This window comes from Numenius arquata, unplaced genomic scaffold (assembly GCF_964106895.1).
Source record: "Numenius arquata unplaced genomic scaffold, bNumArq3.hap1.1 HAP1_SCAFFOLD_667, whole genome shotgun sequence".
Taxonomy (NCBI): domain Eukaryota; kingdom Metazoa; phylum Chordata; class Aves; order Charadriiformes; family Scolopacidae; genus Numenius; species Numenius arquata.
The window spans coordinates 60,283-78,078 of NW_027414775.1; the positions used below are offsets into that span (position 1 = coordinate 60,283).

General features: G+C 65.6%; 2 protein-coding genes across 2 annotated transcripts; one reads left to right on the plus strand and one right to left on the minus strand.

Annotated features, from left to right (window-relative positions):
• The first annotated feature begins 1,602 nt into the window (after positions 1-1,602).
• On the plus strand, positions 1,603-8,944 carry KAT8 (lysine acetyltransferase 8). The gene is made up of 11 exons (XM_074167319.1): positions 1,603-1,864; positions 2,659-2,733; positions 2,817-2,995; positions 3,811-3,864; positions 4,815-4,979; positions 6,192-6,281; positions 6,355-6,495; positions 6,610-6,703; positions 7,661-7,811; positions 8,475-8,629; positions 8,724-8,944. The coding sequence occupies exons 1-11, from the start codon at positions 1,603-1,605 to the stop codon at positions 8,786-8,788; spliced, it is 1,431 nt and encodes a 476-aa protein (XP_074023420.1). The 3' UTR covers positions 8,789-8,944.
• Positions 8,945-10,279: 1,335 nt separating this feature from the next.
• On the minus strand, positions 10,280-17,761 carry LOC141478205 (serine protease 33-like). Its single transcript, XM_074167317.1, has 5 exons — positions 17,707-17,761; positions 14,935-15,097; positions 13,824-14,119; positions 12,508-12,713; positions 10,280-10,678 (listed from the first exon to the last, which is right to left on the minus strand). Exons 1-5 carry the CDS (start codon positions 17,759-17,761, stop codon positions 10,280-10,282), a joined length of 1,119 nt encoding a protein of 372 aa, XP_074023418.1.
• Between the last annotated feature and the right edge of the window lie 35 nt (positions 17,762-17,796).

A 17,796-nucleotide genomic window follows, 5' to 3' on the forward strand; every position in this document is an offset into this window, starting at 1 on the left:
GGCTCTCAACCAGGACGGGATGGGCACCAGCATCTCCACAGTCGGCTCCATCATCATGGCGTCCCCACCAAGACCTAAGGAAGGAGGTTGGGAGCACGACATGGTGCCACCACGCTGTGGTTGAACCTGGTGCGTGGCCCGTAGGAGGTTCAGAGATGGACGGTGGGCTCTCAGGAGGACGGGATGGGCACCAGCATCTCCATACCATGGTCCATCATCATGGTGTCCCCACCAAGACCTAAGGAAGGAGGTTGGGAGCACGACATGGTGCCACCACGCTGTGGTTGAACCCGGTGCGTGGCCCGTAGGAGGTTCAGAGATGGACGGTGGGCTCTCAGGAGGACGGGATGGGCACCAGCATCTCCATACCATGGTCCATCGTCATGGTGTCACCATCAGAACCTAACGAAGGAGGTTGGGAGCATGACATGGTGCCACCACGCTATGGTTGAACCTGGTATATGGCCCGTAGGAGGTTCAGAGATGGACGGTGGGCTCTCTGGAGGACGGGATGGGCACCAGCATCTCCATACCATGGTCCATCGTCATGGTGTCACCACCAGGACCTAAGGAAGGAGGTTGGGAGCTCCACGTGGTGCCACCACGCCGTGGTTGAACCTGGTGCGTGGCCCGTAGGACGCTTGGAGATGGACCTGGGGACACCTTGGGGACCCAGCGGGACGGGGACAGGGGTGGTGGCATCTCCATGCCGTGGCGGTGGAGGTCCACCTCTTTGGCGCCTGGTGGCCCCGTGGCCACCGCCCCGGGGACGCCTCAGGGGCTTGGGCTCGTTGTCTCGCCCTCGTTAGCGCCGGGAGGGCGGCAATAAAGGACCTGGAGCGACACCCTGGGGTGGGGTGGCCTTGTTGGGAGGGGGGGGGGTCACTGGGAGGGAACTGGGGGGGACTGGGAGCACTGGGGTGGGACTGGGGGGAACTGGGAGGGAACTGGGGGGGACTGGGAGCACTGGGGTGGGACTGGGGGGCACTGGGAGGGAACTGAGGGATACTGGGGGACACTGGGGTGGGACTGGGGGGCACTGGGAGGGAACTGGGGGGGACTGGGAGGGAACTGGGGGTTACTGGGGGACACTGGGAGGGAACTGGGGGTTATTGGGAGCACTGGGGGGGACTGGGGGATACTGGGAGGGAACTGGGAGCACTGGGGTGGGACTGGGAGGCACTGGAGGTTACTGGGAGGCACTGGGATGGGACTGGGGGGGACTGGGAGGGAACTGGGGGTTACTGGGAGCACTGGGGGGCACTGGGAGGGAATTGGGAGGGCACTGGGGTGGGACTGGGGGCCACTGGAGGGCACTGGGAGGGAACTGGGAGTTACTGGGAGGCACTGGGAGGGAACTGGGGGATACTGGAGGGAACTGGGGGATACTGGGAGCACGGGGGTGGGATTGGGGGTTACTGGGAGGGAACTGGGAGGCGCTGGGGGGGGGGGGGGGGGGCTGGCGCTCCGCCGTCTCCTAGCAACGCTCGGCCCCGCCCCTCAGGCTCCTCTCCCCGTCTCCTAGCAACGCGGCCCTCCCCGCGCCACGCTCTCGTCGCGCGTCTGACGTCACTTCCGGCGCGACGACCGAGGCGAACGGACATGGCGGAGGCGGCGGCGGCGGCGGCTCCGAGCTGCGGCCCCGGAACGGGCCCGGAGGCGGCGGGGGGCGGCGGCGGCGGCGGTCCCGAGGGGGGGCGGCCACCCCGCGGAGGCCCCGAGGAGGCGGCGGCGGCGGCGGCGGCCGGGAGGGGCCCTGCGGCCTCCTCGGGATCGTCGCCGCCGCCGCCGCCGCCGCGGGAGGCGGAGGTGACGGTGGAGATCGGGGAGACGTACCTGTGCCGGCGGGCGGACGGGACCTGGCGTGAGTGGGGCTGGGGGGGGCGGGGGGGGAACGGCGGGACTTGGGGGGGGGGGTGCTGAGGGAGGGGGGCACCGGAGGTGGGAGAACTGGGCGGGGGGGGGGAGAGCACCGGGACTGGGGGGACTGGGAGAACTGGGGGGGAGCACCGGGACTGGGGGGGTTGAGGGGGGAGCACCGGGACTGGGAGAACTTGGGGGGGGAGCAGGGGGGGGGCAAACACTGGGACTGGGGGGACAGGGAGAACTGGGGGGGCTGGGGCTGGGGGGGAGGGGGAACATTGGGACTGGGCCAGTGTGTGATCGGGACTGGGGGAACTGGAACCAGTATAAATCGTGTCACAGTGGGACTGGGGGAACTGGGACCAGTATAAATCCTGTCACAGTGGGACTGGGGGAACTGGGACCAGTATAAATCCCATGACACCGGGACTGGGAGGACTGGGACCAGTATAAATCCCATGACACCGGGACTGGAAGAACTGGGACCAGTATAAATCCCATGATACTGGGACTGGGAGAACTGGGACCCGTATAAATCCTGTCACAGTGGGACTGGGAGGACTGGGACCAGTATAAATCCCATGACACCGGGACTGGGAGAAATGGGACCAGTATAAATCCCATGATACTGGGACTGGGAGAAGTAGGACCAGTATAAACCCTACAATAGTGGGATTGGGAGAACTGGGACCAGTATAAATCCCATGGCACCGGGACTGGGGGAACTGGGACCAGCCCCTCGCACTGGTCCGTACTGGGAGAGCCTGACTGGTCCCAGTTTGCCGATCCCCCCAGACTCGGCGGAGGTGATCCAGTCCCGGCTGAACGAGCAGGAGGGGCGCGAGGAGTATTACGTCCACTACGTGGGCTGTGAGTACTGGGCGGCACTGGGCTTTACTGGGACGGGTCGGGGTGACCCTCCCCGCCGTGGGCTGAGCTCCCAGTGCTCCCAGTTAACCGGCGGCTGGACGAGTGGGTGGACAAGAACCGGCTGGCCCTGAGCAAGACGCTGAAGGAGGCGGTGCAGAAGAGCGCGGAGCAGTTCCTGGGGGAGCTGGGGGGGGAGCAGCCCGAGCGCAAGATCACCCGCAACCAGAAACGCAAGCACGACGAGATCAACCACGTCCAGAAGGTGGGCTGGGGAAGGCGGGGGGGGGCACTGGGAGGGGACTGGGGGCGACTGGGGGGCACTGGGATGGGATTGGGAGGGGATTGGCATTGACTGGGGAGCGCTGGGAGGGGATTGGGGGCGACTGGGGGGCACTGGGATGGGATTGGGAGGTGCTGGGAGAGGATTGGGAGGGGATTGGCGTTGACTGGGAGGGGACTGGGAGGCGCTGGGAGGGGACTGGGGGCGACTGGGGGGCACTGGGATGGGATTGGGAGGCACTGGGAGGGGATTGGGAGGGGATTGGCGTTGACTGGGGGGCGCTGGGAGGGGACTGGGGGGCGCTGGGAGGGGACTGGGGGGCACTGGGAGGGGATTGGGAGGGGATTGGCATTGACTGGGGGGCGCTGGGAGGGGATTGGGGGCAACTGGGGGGCACTGGGATGGGATTGGGAGGTGCTGGGAGGGGATTGACGTTGACTGGGGGGCACTGGGAGGGGACTGGGGGCGACTGGGGGGCACTGGGATGGGATTGGGAGGTGCTGGGAGGCACTGGGAGGGGATTGGGAGGGGATTGGTGTTGACTGGGGGGCGCTGGGAGGGGATTGGTGTTGACTGGGGGGCGCTGGGAGGGACTGGGAGGGGGTTAGGGAGCACTGGGAGGGGATTGGGGGCGACTGGGGGGTGCTGGGAGGGGATTGGGGGGGTGACTGGAAGGGACTGGGAGGCAACTGGGGGGGTGTTGGGGGGCACTGGGAGGGATTGGGGGGCGACTGGGAGGCACTGGGGTGCTGCAGTGGCCGTTACTGGGAGTCACTGGGAGCCCCCCCCCTCCCCAGACCTACGCCGAGATGGACCCCACCACGGCCGCGCTGGAGAAGGAGCACGAGGCCGTGAGTCCCCGGGGGGGGGGGGGGTGTCCCCGAGGGTTTGGGGGGGTCCCCGTGGGTTTTGGGGTGTTCCTGGGGATCTAGGGGGTGTCCCCATGGGTTTTGGGGGTGTCCCCGAGGGTTTGGGGGGTGGTCCCCAAGGGCCCAGGGTGCCCACCCGAGTGTTTGGGGGTGTTCCTGGGGGGTCTAGGGGGTGTCCCCAAGAGTTCTGGGGGGTCCCCAACGGTTTGGGGGTGTCCCCAAGGGTGCTGGGGTGTTCCTGGGGATCTAGGGGGGTGTCCCCGTGGGTTTGGGGGGTGTCCCCGTGGGTTTTGGGGTGTCCCCGAGGGTGCTGCGGTGTCCCCAAGGGTCTAGGGGGGGTCCCCAAGAGTTCTGGGGGGTCCCCAAGGGTTTGGGGGTGTCCCCAAGGGCCCAGGGTGCCCCCCTGAGTGTTTTGGGGGTGTCCCCGAGGGTGCTGGGGTGTTCCTGGGGGTCTAGGGGGGTGTCCCCATGGGTTTTGGGGGTGTCCCCGAGGTTTTGGGGGGTCCCCGTGGGTTTTTAGGGTGTTCCTGGGGGTCTAGGGGGGTGTCCCCAAGGGTTTGGGGGTGTCCCCAAGGGCCCAGGGTGCCCCCCCGTGGGTTTTAGGGTGTCCCCGAGGTTTTGGGGGGTCCCCGGGGATCTAGGGGGGTGTCCCCGAGGTTTTGGGGTGTCCCCAAGGGCCCAGGGTGCCCCCCCCGTAGGTTTTGGGGGTGTCCCCGAGGGTTTGGAGGGTGCCCCCCCGAGGGTGCTGGGGTGTCCCCGAGGTTTTGGGGTGTTCCTGGGGGTCTAGGGGGGTGCCCCCCCGAGGGTTTTGGGGGTGTCCCCGAGGTTTTGGGGGTGTCCCCGTGGGTTTTTTGGGTGTTCCTGGGGGTCTAGGGGGGTGCCCCCCCGAGGTTTTGGGGGTGTCCCCGAGGTTTTGGGGTGTCCCCCCCCAGATCACCAAGGTGAAGTACGTGGACAAGATCCACATCGGGCACTTTGAGATCGACGCCTGGTACTTCTCCCCCTTCCCCGAGGACTACGGGAAGCAGCCCAAGCTCTGGATCTGCGAGTACTGCCTCAAGTACATGAAGTTCGAGCGCACCTACCGCCTCCACCTGGTGAGGGGAACACGCCTGCGACACGCGTGTGGCACGACACGCTGGGGGGGGTGTCACGCATAGAGCCAGGGGGCAGCCCCCCAGCTCTGGGGTCTCTGAGCCCCAGGACATGAGGTCTCATCGCACCTACGGGTCCACGGGGCGGGGGACACACATGACACGCATGTGGCGTGTCTGGGGACACATGTGACACGTGTCCCCACATGTCACATGTATGTCACACACATAGGGACACACGCAGAGCCCTAGCTTTGGGGTCTCTGAGCCCCAGGATGTGAGGTCTCACCGTGCCTGGGGGTCCACGGGGTGGGGGACACACGTGACACACATGTGGCGTGTCTGGAGACATGTCTGGGACACGTATGATATGCATGTGACATACATGTGAGATGTGGGGACACATAGGGACGCACACAGAGCCCTAGCTCTGGGGTCTCTGAGCCCCAGGATGTGAGGTCTCACCACGCCTGGGGGTCCACAGGGCGGGGGACACACGTGACACGCATGTGGCATGTCTGGAGACATGTGTGGGACATGTATGACATGCGTGTGGCGTGGGGACACGTAGAGGGACACACAGAGCCAGGGGGCAGCCCCAGCTCTGGGGTCTCTGAGCCCCAGGACGTGAGGTCTCATCGCACCTACAGGTCCACGGGGTGGGGGACACACATGACACGCATGTGGCATGTCTGGAGACATGTGTGGGACATGTATGACATGTGTGTGGCATGTGGGGACACGTAGGGACACACGCATAGCCCCAGCTCTGGGGTCTCTGAGCCCCAGGACGTGAGGTCTCATCGCACCTACGGGTCCACGGGGCGGGGGACACACATGACACGCATGTGGCGTGTCTGGGGACACATGTGACACGTGTCCCCACATGTCACATGTATGTCACACACATAGGGACACATGCAGAGCCCCAGCTCTGGGGTCTCTGGGCCCCAGCACACGAGGTCTCATCGCACCTACGGGTCCACGGGGCGGGGGACACACATGACACGCATGTGGCGTGTCTGGGGACACGTGTCACATGTATGTCACACACATAGGGACACACACAGAGCCCCAGCTCTGGGGTCTCTGGGCCCCAGCACACGAGGTCTCATCGCACCTACGGGTCCACGGGGCGGGGGGGAGCGTGTGACGCGCATGTGGCGTGTCTGGGGACACGCGTGACAGGCGCGTGACACGCGTGACCCTCCCCAGGGCCAGTGCCAGTGGCGGCAGCCGCCGGGGCGGGAGATTTACCGCAAGAGCAACATCTCCGTCTACGAGGTGGACGGCAAAGACCACAAGGTACGGGGTTGGGGAGAGGAGGGCGACGCGTGACGTCACGCGTGACGTCATCGTGACATCACGCGTGTCCCAGATCTACTGCCAGAACCTCTGCCTCTTGGCCAAGCTCTTCCTGGACCACAAGACCCTCTACTTCGACGTGGAGCCCTTCGTCTTCTACCTGCTGACGGAGGTGGACCGTCAGGGCGCCCACATCGTGGGGTACTTCTCCAAGGTGACACACCCCCCCCCCCTCTCCCCCAACCCCGTGACGTCACCGGGTGACGTCACCGCTCGCGTCACACGCCTGTCACCTCCTCACGCACGCCCCCCCAAAAAAAAAAAAAAGGAGAAGGAATCGCCCGACGGCAACAACGTGGCCTGTATCCTGACGCTGCCCCCCTACCAGCGCCGGGGCTACGGCAAGTTCCTCATCGCCTTCAGTGAGTCCCCCTCTGCCCCATAGATGGTGGGTCCTGCCCCATAGATGGTGGGTCCTGCCCCATAGATGGTGGGTCCTGCCCCATAGATGTGGGTCCTGCCCCATAGATGGTGGGTCCTGCCCCGTGGATGTGGGGGTGTCCCCCTCTCCAGGTCCCCTTTCTGGAAGGGTTCCTCCCGGATGCCTGGGTCTCCCCTTGGGTCCCCTTCTGCCCCACGGGTGTGGGTCCGGCCCCATAGATGTGGGTCCTGCCCCATAGATGGTGGGTCCTGCCCCGTGGATGTGGGGGTGTCCCCCTCTCCAGGTTCCCTTTCTGGAAGGGTTCCTCCCGGATGCCTGGGTCCCTCCTTGGGTCCTCTCTGCCCCACGGATGTGGGTCCGGCCCCATAGATGTGGGTCCTGCCCCATAGATGGTGGGTCCTGCCCCGTGGATGTGGGGGTGTCCCCCTCTCCAGGTCCCCTTTCTGGAAGGGTTTCTCCCGGATGCCTGGGTCTCCCCTTGGGTCCTCTCTGCCCCACGGGTGTGGGTCCGGCCCCATAGATGTGGGTCCTGCCCCATAGATGTGGGTCTGGCCCCATAGATGTGGTGGTGTCCCCCCTCTCTAGATGACCAGGTCTCATTTCTGGAAGGGTCCCTCCCGGATGCCTGGGTCCTCCCCTCTGCCCCACGGGTGTGGGTCCTGCCCCATAGATGTGGGTCCTGCCCCATAGATGTGGGTCCCCCCAAAATGTCTGGGTCCCCCCCAAGCCCCAGGGTCCCCCCCAAATTTCTAGCTCCCCCCAAAATGTCTGGGTCCCCCTCAGTCTCCAGGGTCCCCCCCAAATCCCGGGATACCCCCCCAAATCCCCAGGTCCCCTCAAACTTCTAGCTCCCCCTGTGGATCCCCCCCAAACCCCAGGGTCCCCCCCCCAGATCCCGGGGTCCCCCCCAAACCCCCGGGGTCCCCCCAAATCCCAGGCTACGAGCTGTCCAAGCTGGAGAGCACGGTGGGGTCCCCCGAGAAGCCGCTGTCGGACCTGGGCAAGCTCAGCTACCGCAGCTACTGGTCCTGGGTCCTGCTGGAGATCCTGAGGGACTTCCGGGGAACCCTCTCCATCAAGGACCTCAGGTGGGAACCCCTGACCCCCCCCCCAGTGCTCCCAGTGACCCCCCCCCCAGTGCTCCCAGTAACCCCCCCAGTGCTCCCAGTAACGTCTCACTAACCCCCCACTAACATGGGATGACGCATCCTGCTGGAGAACCTGAGGAACTGGTTGGCCAACCTCTCCATCAGGGAGCTCAGGTGGCCACCAGGAGCCTCCCAGTGACCTCCCAGTAAGACCAGTAGCCTCCCAGTAGCACCAGTAGCCTCCCAGTGAGACCAGTAACCCCCCCTCCCCCCAGTGACCTCCCAGTAACCCTCCACTAACATGGGATGACTGGAGAACCTGAGGAACTGGTTGGCCAACCTCCATCAGGGAGCTCAGGTGGTCACCAGTAGCCTCCCAGTAGCACCAGTAGCCTCCCAGTGAGACCAGTAACCCCCCCCAGTAGCACCAGCAGCCTCCCAGTGAGACCAGTAACCCCCCCAGTGAGACCAGTGACCTCCCAGTAACCCCCCACTAACAAGGGATGACGCGTCCTGCTGGAGAACCTTAGGAACTCGTTGGCCAACCTCCATCAGGGAGCTCAGGTGGTCACCAGGAGCCTCCCAGTGAGACCAGTAGCCTCCCAGTAGCACCAGCAGCCTCCCAGTGAGACCAGTAACCCCCCGGTATGTTGTCCCCCGCAGCCAGATGACCAGCATCACCCAGACCGACATCATCAGCACCCTCCAGTCCCTCAACATGGTCAAGTACTGGAAGGGGCAGCACGTCATCTGCGTCACCCCCAAGCTGGTTGAGGAGCACCTCAAGAGCGCCCAGTACAAGAAGCCCCCCATCACCGGTACCTCGTTAACTCCCCCGACCCCTTAACGAACCCCCAACGCTTATGGGGCGCCCCATAACTGTCTTCTTCTCCCCCACCCCACCCCAACAAGTGGACTCCATCTGCCTGCGCTGGGCGCCCCCCAAGCACAAACAGGCCAAGGTGGCCAAGAAGTGACAACGTGGCGGGGGCGTCATCGCTGCGGCGAGTTGTGGCCGGGCTCAGCCTTCCCCCACCTTCGACGGGACCCACCAGGATTTTGGGGGAGGGGGGTCTCCTCCACCCCACCCCACCCCAAGCCGTGTCCCAGCACCCATAAAGGAGGTGACAGGGCGCTTGCGTGGTTTATTGGGGCGGGGGGACCGAGGCGGCGGCGGGTGCTACAAACCCTGGAGGGTGGCAGTCTGGGGGTCCCAGGGGTCGGGTTTTGGGTGCCATCAGCCATCGTGGACGTCAGGATGGGGTTCCACCAACCATCTTGGGTGCTGAGGTCCATCCCGGGTGCCGAGTTGGGGTCCCATGGGTCGTTTTTGGGTGCCGTGGTCCATCGTGGACGTCAGGATGGGGTTCCACCAACCATCTTGGGTGCCATGGTCCATCGTGGACGTCAGGATGGGGTTCCACCAACCATCTTGGGTGCTGAGGTCCATCCTGGACATCAAGGTGGGGTTCCACCAACCATCTTGGGTGCCGTGGTCCATCCCGGGTGCCGAGTTGGGGTCCCATGGGTCATTTTTGGGTGCCATCAGCCATCGTGGACATCAGGATGGGATTTCACCAACCATCTTGGGTGCTGTGGTCCATCCTGGGTGCCGAGTTGGGGTGCAATGAGTTGGTTTTGGGTGCCATTGGCCATTGTGGACGTCAGGATGGGGTTCCACCAACCATCTTGGGTGCTGAGGTCCATCCTGGGTGCCGAGTTGGGGTTCCACCAACCATCTTGGGTGTTGAGGTCCATCCTGGGTGCCACCAGCCCCCTTGGGTGGGCGCAGACCATCTTGGGTGACAAGTTGAGGGTCCCATGAGTCGGTTTTGGGTGCCATCGGACATCCTGGACGTCAGGATGGGGTTCCACCAACCATCTTGGGTGCCGTGACCCGTACTGGGTGCTGAGTTGGGGTGCAATGAGTTGTTTTTGGGTGCTGTGGTCCATCCTGGACGTCAGGATGGGGTTCCACCAACCATCTTGGGTGCCGTGACCCGTCCTGGGTGCTGAGTTGGGGTCCCATGAGTCGGTTTTGGGTGCTGTGGTCCATCCTGGATGTCAGGATGGGGTTCCACCAACCATCTTGGGTGCCGTGGTCCATCCTGGGTGCTGAGTTGGGGTGCAATGAGTTGTTTTTGGGTGCTGTGGTCCATCCTGGACGTCAGGATGGGGTTCCACCAACCATCTTGGGTGCCGTGACCCATCCCAGGTGCCACCTTGGGGTCCCAGGAGTCATTTTTGGGGTGCCACGAAGTCACTTTTGGATGCCAACCCGGGGGGGGGGGGGTCCCAGGAGTGAGTCCCTTTGGGTGCCGCCACCCCAACTTGGTGTCCCCCCCCCCATCAGTCATTTTTGGGGTCCCGTGAGTCATTTTTGGGGTCCGGGGGGGGGAATGCCGTGACCCACCTGGTGGCCCCGAGGTGGGGTGGGGGTCCCTGTGGGTGCCCCCCCCCCCCCCCCCTCAGCGGAGGCCGAGGGGCAGCAGGACCCCCAGCAGCAGCAGGAGGAGGTGGTGGTGGTGGCCACCACCAGTGGCCCGGTGGCCACCGCTGGGGACGCCGTGGGGTGGCAGCGGCCGGGGCCAGGTGAGGGGGGGTCCCGCGCTCCCCCCTTCTTCCTCCTCGGGGCAGGGTCCTTCCTCTTCCTCTTCCTCCTCCTCGGGGCGGGGGGTCCCGGTGGCCGGCGGGGGGTGGCTGAAGGTGGCCTCGGGGACGGTGGCCAGGATCCAGGGGGCGTGAGCGGCCGCCCGGGTGTAGACCCCGGGGCGCCCCGGGAGCCCACAGGCCTCCCCCCAACTCACCACCCCCCCCAGCAGCCAGCGGCCCCCCAGCCGGCAGGAGAGGGGGCCCCCCGAGTCGCCCTGCGGGGGGGGAGAACACGGGGGGGTCACAGGGGGGACCCCGAGTCTCCCTGAGGGGTGGGGGGACACGGGGGGGGGGTCACAGGGGGTCCCCAAGTCTCCCTGAGTGGGGGGGGACACACAGAGGGGGGACATGGGGACCCCCCGAGTCACCCTGAGGGGTGGGGGGACACAGGGGGGGGTCACAGGGGGGACCCCGAGTCTCCCTGGGGGGGGGGGGGGGGACACAGGGGGGACATGGGGACCCCCCGAGTCACCCTGAGGGGGGGACACAAGGGGTCGGGGGGGGATATGGGGGGACGGGGGTACCCCCCGAGTCACCCTGGGGGGGGACACACGGGGGGGTCACAGGGGGGACCCCGAGTCTCCCTGATGGGGGGGACACAGGGTGTCGGGGGGGACATGGGGTGTCAGGGGGTGGGGGGACATGGGGGGGGACCCTGTGGGGGGGACACGGGGTGTCGGGGGGGAGCAGGGGGGGATGAAGAAGGACCTCGGGGGACAAAGAGGGACATCGGGGGGGGGGTTGGGGAGGCGGGGGGGACACGATGGGACACAGGGGAGGATGAAGGGGGACCCGGGGGGGGGGGGGAGGTGACAGAGGTGACATTGGGACCATGGAAGAACCTGGAGGTGGGACAGAGGTGGCAGGAGGTGACAGGGGGTGACATTGGGACCAGGAGGGACCAAGAAGGACCTGAGGAACATGGGAGGACCTGGAGGTGGGACAGGGGAGGTGACACCAGGACCAGGAGGGACCTGAGGGACATGGAAGGACCTGGAGGTGGGACAGAGGTGACAGGGGCTGACACTGGGACCAGGAGGGACCAAGAAGGACCTGAGGAACATGGGAGGACCTGGAGGTGGGACAACAGGGGAGGTTACAGAGGTGACATTGGGACCAGGAAGGACCTGAGGAACATGGAAGGACCTGGAGGTGGGACAGAGGTGGCAGGAGGTGACAGGGGGTGACATTGGGACCAGGAGGGACCAAGAAGGACCTGAGGGACATGGAAGGACCTGAAGGTGGGACAGGGGAGGTGACAGAGGTGACACCATGACCACGGAGGACATGGAAGGACCTGAAGGTGGGACAGGGGAGGTGACAGAGGTGACATTGGGACCAGGAAGGACCTGAGGGACGTGGAAGGACCTGGAGGTGGGACAGGGGAGGTGACATTGGGACCAAGAAGGACCTGAGGAACATGGAAGGACCTGGAGGTGGGACAGAGGAGGTGACAGAGGTGGCAGGAGGTGACAGAGGTGACATTGGGACCAAGAAGGACCTGAGGAACATGGAAGGACCTGGAGGTGGGACAGAGGAGGTGACAGAGGTGGCAGGAGGTGACAGAGGTGACATTGGGACCAAGAAGGACCTGAGGAACATGGAAGGACCTGGAGGTGGGACAGAGGAGGTGACAGAGGTGGCAGGAGGTGACAGAGGTGACATTGGGACCAGGAAGGACCTGAGGAACATGGGAGGACCTGGAGGTGGGACAGGGGAGGTGACAGAGGTGACACCATGACCATGAGGGACATGGAAGGACCTGAAGGTGGGACAGAGGTGACAGGGGCTGACACTGGGACCAGGAGGGACCAAGAAGGACCTGAGGAACATGGGAGGACCTGGAGGTGGGACAGGGGAGGTGACATTGGGACCAAGAAGGACCTGAGGAACATGGGAAGACCTGAAGGTGGGACAGGGGAGGTGACACCAAGACCAGGAAGGACCTAAGGGACATGGAAGGACCTGGAGGTGGGAGAGGGGAGGTGACACCATGACCATGGGGGACACGGCAGGACCTGGAGGTGCCGGGGATGTCACCCACCTGGCAGGCGTCGCGCTGTCCCTGGGGGAGGCCGGCGCAGAGGGTGTCCCCTGCGGGTGTCCCCAGCCCGGCCGTGTCCCCCCCCCGGGCGTAGAGGCAGCGGCAGCGGCGCAGGCTCAGGAGGGGCAGCTCCAGCTGCTGCAGGGTCTTGGGGGGCGGCAGCGGACCTTGGGGGGGGGACACGAGTGTCACCAGCTGTCCCCAACCTCCAGAGATGCCACCAGACCTGGTGACAGGCGTCTCCAACCTTCGTAGATGCCACCAAACCTGGTGGAACCAGTGTCCCCAACCTCCAGAGATGCCCCCAGAGCCACCAAACCCGGTGACAAGCATCCCCAAGCTTCATAGATGCCACCAAACCTGGTGACAACAGTGTCCCCAACCTGTCCCCAAGCTCCATAGCTACTCTCGGTGCCACCAAACCCGATGACAAGTGTCCCCAAGCTCCAGAGACGTCTCCAGTGCCACCAGACCCGGTGACAAGCGTCCCCAAGCTTCATAGATGCTACCAGACCTGGTGACAACACTGTCCGCAACCTGTTCCCGAGCTCCGTAGCTACTCTTGGTGCCACCAAACCTGGTGACAAGTGTCCCCAAGCTTCATAGATGCCACCAAACCTGGTGACAAGTGTCCCCAAGCTTCATAGATGCCACCAGACCTGGTGGAACCAGTGTCCCCAACCTCTAGAGATGCCCCCAGAGCCACCAAACATGGTGACAAGCGTCTCCAAGCTTCATAGATGCCACCAAACCTGGTGACAAGTGTCCCCAAGCTTCATAGATGCCCCCAAATACCACCAAACCTGGTGACAAGCGTCTCCAAGCTTCATAGATGCCACCAAACCTGGTGACAACAGTGTCCCCAAGCTCTGTAGCTACTCTCGGTGCCACCAAACCCGGTGACAAGTGTCCCCAAGCTTCATAGATGCCACCGGACCTGGTGGAACCAGTGTCCCCAACCTCTAGAGATGCCCCCAGAGCCACCAAACATGGTGACAAGCGTCTCCAAGCTTCATAGATGCCACCAAACCTGGTGACAACAGTGTCCCCAAGCTCCGTAGCTACTCTTGGTGCTACCAAACCCAGTGACAAGTGTCCCCAAGCTTCATAGATGCCACCAAACCTGGTGACAAGTGTCCCCAAGCTTCATAGATGCCACTGGACCTGGTGGAACCAGTGTCCCCAACCTCTAGAGATGCCCCCAGAGCCACCAAACCTGGTGACAAGTTTCCCCAACCACCCCCCCCAGTGCCACCACTGTCCCCCTCCACCCCCCCGTGTCCCCCCCCCCGCCCCGCTTTGGGGGTGTCACTGACCGGCAGTGCGGATGTCCCCCCACCCGGTGAGGGTGCAGTTGGTGCCGGGGGGGAAGCGGACGGAGGGGGCGGGCAGGCAGATGGGGCGCACCAGGCGGCTGAGGGTGGCGGGGGGGTCCAGCCGGGCCAGCGCCAGGTCCCCGGCCACGTCCTGGGGCCCCCCCTCGGTGACGTCATCGTCGCGATAGGCCGGGTGGCGGGTGACGGCGGCCACGCGCCGCACCTGGGCCTCGGGGGGGGGGGACAGGAGCTGCAGGGCCCCCAGCGTCACCCGGTATTCGGAGAGGGGGTTCTCCCTGGGGGGGACATTGAGGGGGGGGGCTCAGACAGTGGGGACACCCCCCTGGGGGTTTTGGGGGGGGTTATTGGGGTCCTGGGGGGGAGGGTATTGGGGTCCCAGAGGGGCTTGGGGGGATGTTGTGGAGAATTTGGGGGTGTAGGAGGCTCTTTGGGGGTGTAGGAGGGGGGGGCTCAGACAATGGAGAACCCCCCCCTGGGGACTCCAAGGAGAGGGAGTGGGGTATTTTGGGGTGCCAGGAGGCTATTTGGGTGTATGCAGAGATATTTGGGGTCCCAGGGGGGTGTCTGGGGTCCCTGGGGGTGTTTGGGGTCCCAGGGGTATATTTTGGGGTCCCAGGGAGTAGGTTGGGGTCCCAGGAGGGTGTTTGGGGTCCCTGGGGGATATTTCGGAGTCCCAGGGGTATATTTGGGGTCCCAGGGGTATATTTTGGGGTCCCAGGGGGGTATTTCGGAGTCCCAGGGGTATATTTTGGGGTCCCAGGGAATTATTTGGGGTCCCTGGGGTATATTTCGGGGTCCCAGGGGCTAGTTAGGGGTCCCTGGGAGGTGTTTGGGGTCCTAGGGGTATATTTTGGGGTCCCAGGGGGTAGTTAGGGGTCCCTGGGGGTGTTTGGGGTCCCAGGGGTATATTTTGGGGTCCCTGGGGGTAGTTAGGGGTTCCTGGGGGGTATTTCGGAGTCCCAGGGGTATATTTGGGGTCCCAGGGGTATATTTCGGGGTCCCACGGGGTAGTTAGGGGTCCCCAGGGGTATATTTGGGGTCCCAGGGGTATATTTTGGGGTCCCTGGGGGTGTTTGGGGGGGGTACTCACGGGGGGAAGCAGTGTGCGGCCGACAGGACCCAGGCGGGGGCGATGAGGGACCCCCCGCAGACGTGGCGCCCCCGGAAGGCGACGCTGACCTGCCAGGGCCACTGCCCGGCCTGCGCCCCCCCGCCCCCCACCACCCGCTGCTGCACGGGGGTCCCGCACGGCACTGGGGGGGGGGAGAAAGGGGGGGGGGTGTCAGGGAACCGCCCCCCCCGGCCACTGGAAACCCCAGCACCCCCCCAGCACAGGGACCTGGGACCTGGGACCCTCCCCCGCCCCCCCCAAAACCATGGGGACCCCCTCCCTCCAAATCCCCCCTCCCAAACCATGGGATCCCCCCTCCAAGGGACACCAGCACCCAGGACCCCCCCCCCAAACCATGGAGACCCCCTAATCCCCCCCCCCCAAACCCATGGGGACCCCCCCTACATGGCACCTCAGTACCCAGGACCCCCCCCCAAACCATGGGGACCCACCCAATTCCCCCCCCTCCATGGGACCCCAGGACCCCCCAAAACTATGGAGACCCCCCATTTCCCCCCTCCATGGGGACCCCGGGACCCCCCAAACAATGGGGGGTCCCCCCAAACGCTGGGGATCCCCCCCAAATTCCCCCCCTCCATGGACATCCCGGGACCTGGGACCCCACAAACCACGGGGACGCCCCCCCCCCATTTTCCCCCTCCATGGGGACCCCGGGACCCCCCAAACCACACGCCCCCCACCCCCCCATTTCCCCTCTCCATGGGACCCTGGTACCTGGGACCCCCCAAACCCCAGGGACCCCCCCATTTCCCCTTTCCATGGGGACCCCGGGACCCCCTAAACCATGGGGATCCCCCCCAATTCCCCCCCTCCATGGGGACCCCGGACCCGGGACCCCTCAAACCACGCAGACCCCCCCATTTCCCCCCTCCATGGGGACACCGGGACCCCCCAAACCACAGGGACACCCCCTCCCCGGGTGGCAGCACCCCCAGGGGACGCCATGCCATCCCCCCCGCACCCTTCACCTGACTCATCTGCTGCCACCGACCCCCGGTGACCTGTTGGGGGGGGGACACACACAAACACACCCCCACTGACGTCAGAGCCACCTCGGGGACACGGCGGGGGGGGGACGGGACGGGACACCCCGGCATCCGGGAGGGGACCCGGGCATCCGGGGCCACCGCCCCCGCCGCGGGGCCAAGGCCCAGCCGGAAAAACCTGCCCCGAGGAATGTGTCCCGCGGGGACGGGACGGGACGTGTGACACCCCCCTCCCCGTGTCACCTCCGCTCCCCACACCCCCCCCCGGGGCACCTCCTGACCCCCCCACACCCCCCCCCGTGTCACCTCCTGACCCCCCCCCCCCGTGTCCCCCATATCCTCCTAGACCCCCCCGTGTCACCTCCTGACCCCCCCACACCCCACCGTGTCCCCCATATCCTCCTAGACCCCCCCTATATCCTCCTAGACCCCCCCGTCACTTCCTGATCCCCCCATGTCCAATACCCTCCTAGACCCCCCCCGTGTCACCTCCTGACCCCCTCACCCCCCCCGTATCCCCCATATCCTCCTAGACCCCCCCCGTGTCACCTCCTGACCCCCCCCCACCCTCCCTGTGTCACCCATATCCGCCTAGACCCCCCCGTGTCATCTCACCCCCCCGTGTCACCTCCTGACCCCCCCACACACCCCCGTGTCCCCCATACCCTCCTAGACACCCCCCCCATGTCCCCTCAACACCCCTCTCTGTCCCCTCACGTCCCCCCAAATGAGCCCCCTCAGATCCCCCCTGTGCCCCCCCCGTCACCTCACGCCCCCCTTATGTCCCATCACGACCCCCTCACGCCTCCCTGTCCCCTCAGCAGCCCCCCCCACATCCCCTCAGACCCCTCCTGTCCCCTCACAAATCCTCTCAGACCCCCCCCGTACCCTGAGAACCCGTTCCCTCACGAATCGTCCCCTCAGACCCCCCCTGTCCCCTCAGACCCCCCCTTGTCCCCTCACGAATCCCTCAGACCCCCCTGTCCCCTCAGACCCCCCCGTCCCCTCACGAATCCCTTCAGACCCCCCTGTCCCCTCGGACCCCCCCATACCCTGAGACCCCCCCCTTGTCCCCTCACGAATCCCCTCAGACCCCCCTGTCCCCTCAGACCCCCATGTCCCCTCACGAATCCCTCAGGATGTCCCCTCAGACCCCCCCTGTCCCCTGAGACCTCCCCTGTCCCCTCACGAATCCCCTCAGACCCCCCCTGTCCCCTCAGACCCCCCCTGTCCCCTCACGAATCCCTTCAGACCCCCCTGTCCCCTCACGAATCCTCTCAGGATGTCCCCTCAGACCCCCCCTGTCCCCTGAGACCTCCCCTGTCCCCTCACGAATCTTCTCAGACCCCCCTGTCCCCTCACGAATCCCCTCAGACCCCCCTGTCCCTCACGAATCTTCTCAGACCCCCCCCTGTCCCCTCAGACCCCCCTGTTCCCTCACAAATCCCTTCAGACCGCCATGTCCCCTCACGAATCCCCTCAGGATGTCCCTTCAGAACCCTTGTCCCCTCATGAATCCCTTCAGACCCCCATGGCCCCTCACGAATCCCCTCAGGCCCCCTCCTGTCCTCTCAGACCCCCCCGGCCCCTCATGAATCCTCTCAGACCCCCACCCTTCCCCTCACGAATCCCCTCAGGTCCCCCGGATCCCCTCAGACCCCCCCCCCCCGGCCCTCCACGTCCCCTCACGATTCCCTGCCCCCCCCCGATTCCCCTCACACCCCCCCACACGTCCCCCACTCACCCCCCGGCGCCCCCAGGGCGGCCACCAGCAGGGCCAGCACCAGCCGCGGCCCCATGGCGCTCTGAGGGCCCCGCGCCTCGACCGCCTGCC

What these genes read in the sequence shown, in the direction of transcription:
- KAT8 (XM_074167319.1), top strand. Translation starts at nt 1,603, where the DNA reads ATGGCGGAGGCGGCGGCGGCGGCGGCTCCGAGCTGCGGCCCCGGAACG. An exon ending in GCGGGCGGACGGGACCTGGC is followed by an intron (nt 1,865 to 2,658) that starts GTGAGTGGGGCT and finishes CGATCCCCCCAG; the next exon opens with ACTCGGCGGAGGTGATCCAG. An exon ending in AGATCAACCACGTCCAGAAG is followed by an intron (nt 2,996 to 3,810) that starts GTGGGCTGGGGA and finishes CCCCCTCCCCAG; the next exon opens with ACCTACGCCGAGATGGACCC.
- LOC141478205 (XM_074167317.1), bottom strand. Translation starts at nt 17,761, where the DNA reads ATGGGGCCGCGGCTGGTGCTGGCCCTGCTGGTGGCCGCCCTGGGGGCG. An exon ending in CGCCCTGGGGGCGCCGGGGG is followed by an intron (nt 15,098 to 17,706) that starts GTGAGTGGGGGA and finishes CCCCCCCCCCAG; the next exon opens with TGCCGTGCGGGACCCCCGTG. An exon ending in GGGGGACATCCGCACTGCCG is followed by an intron (nt 12,714 to 13,823) that starts GTCAGTGACACC and finishes GCATCTCTGGAG; the next exon opens with GTTGGGGACAGCTGGTGACA.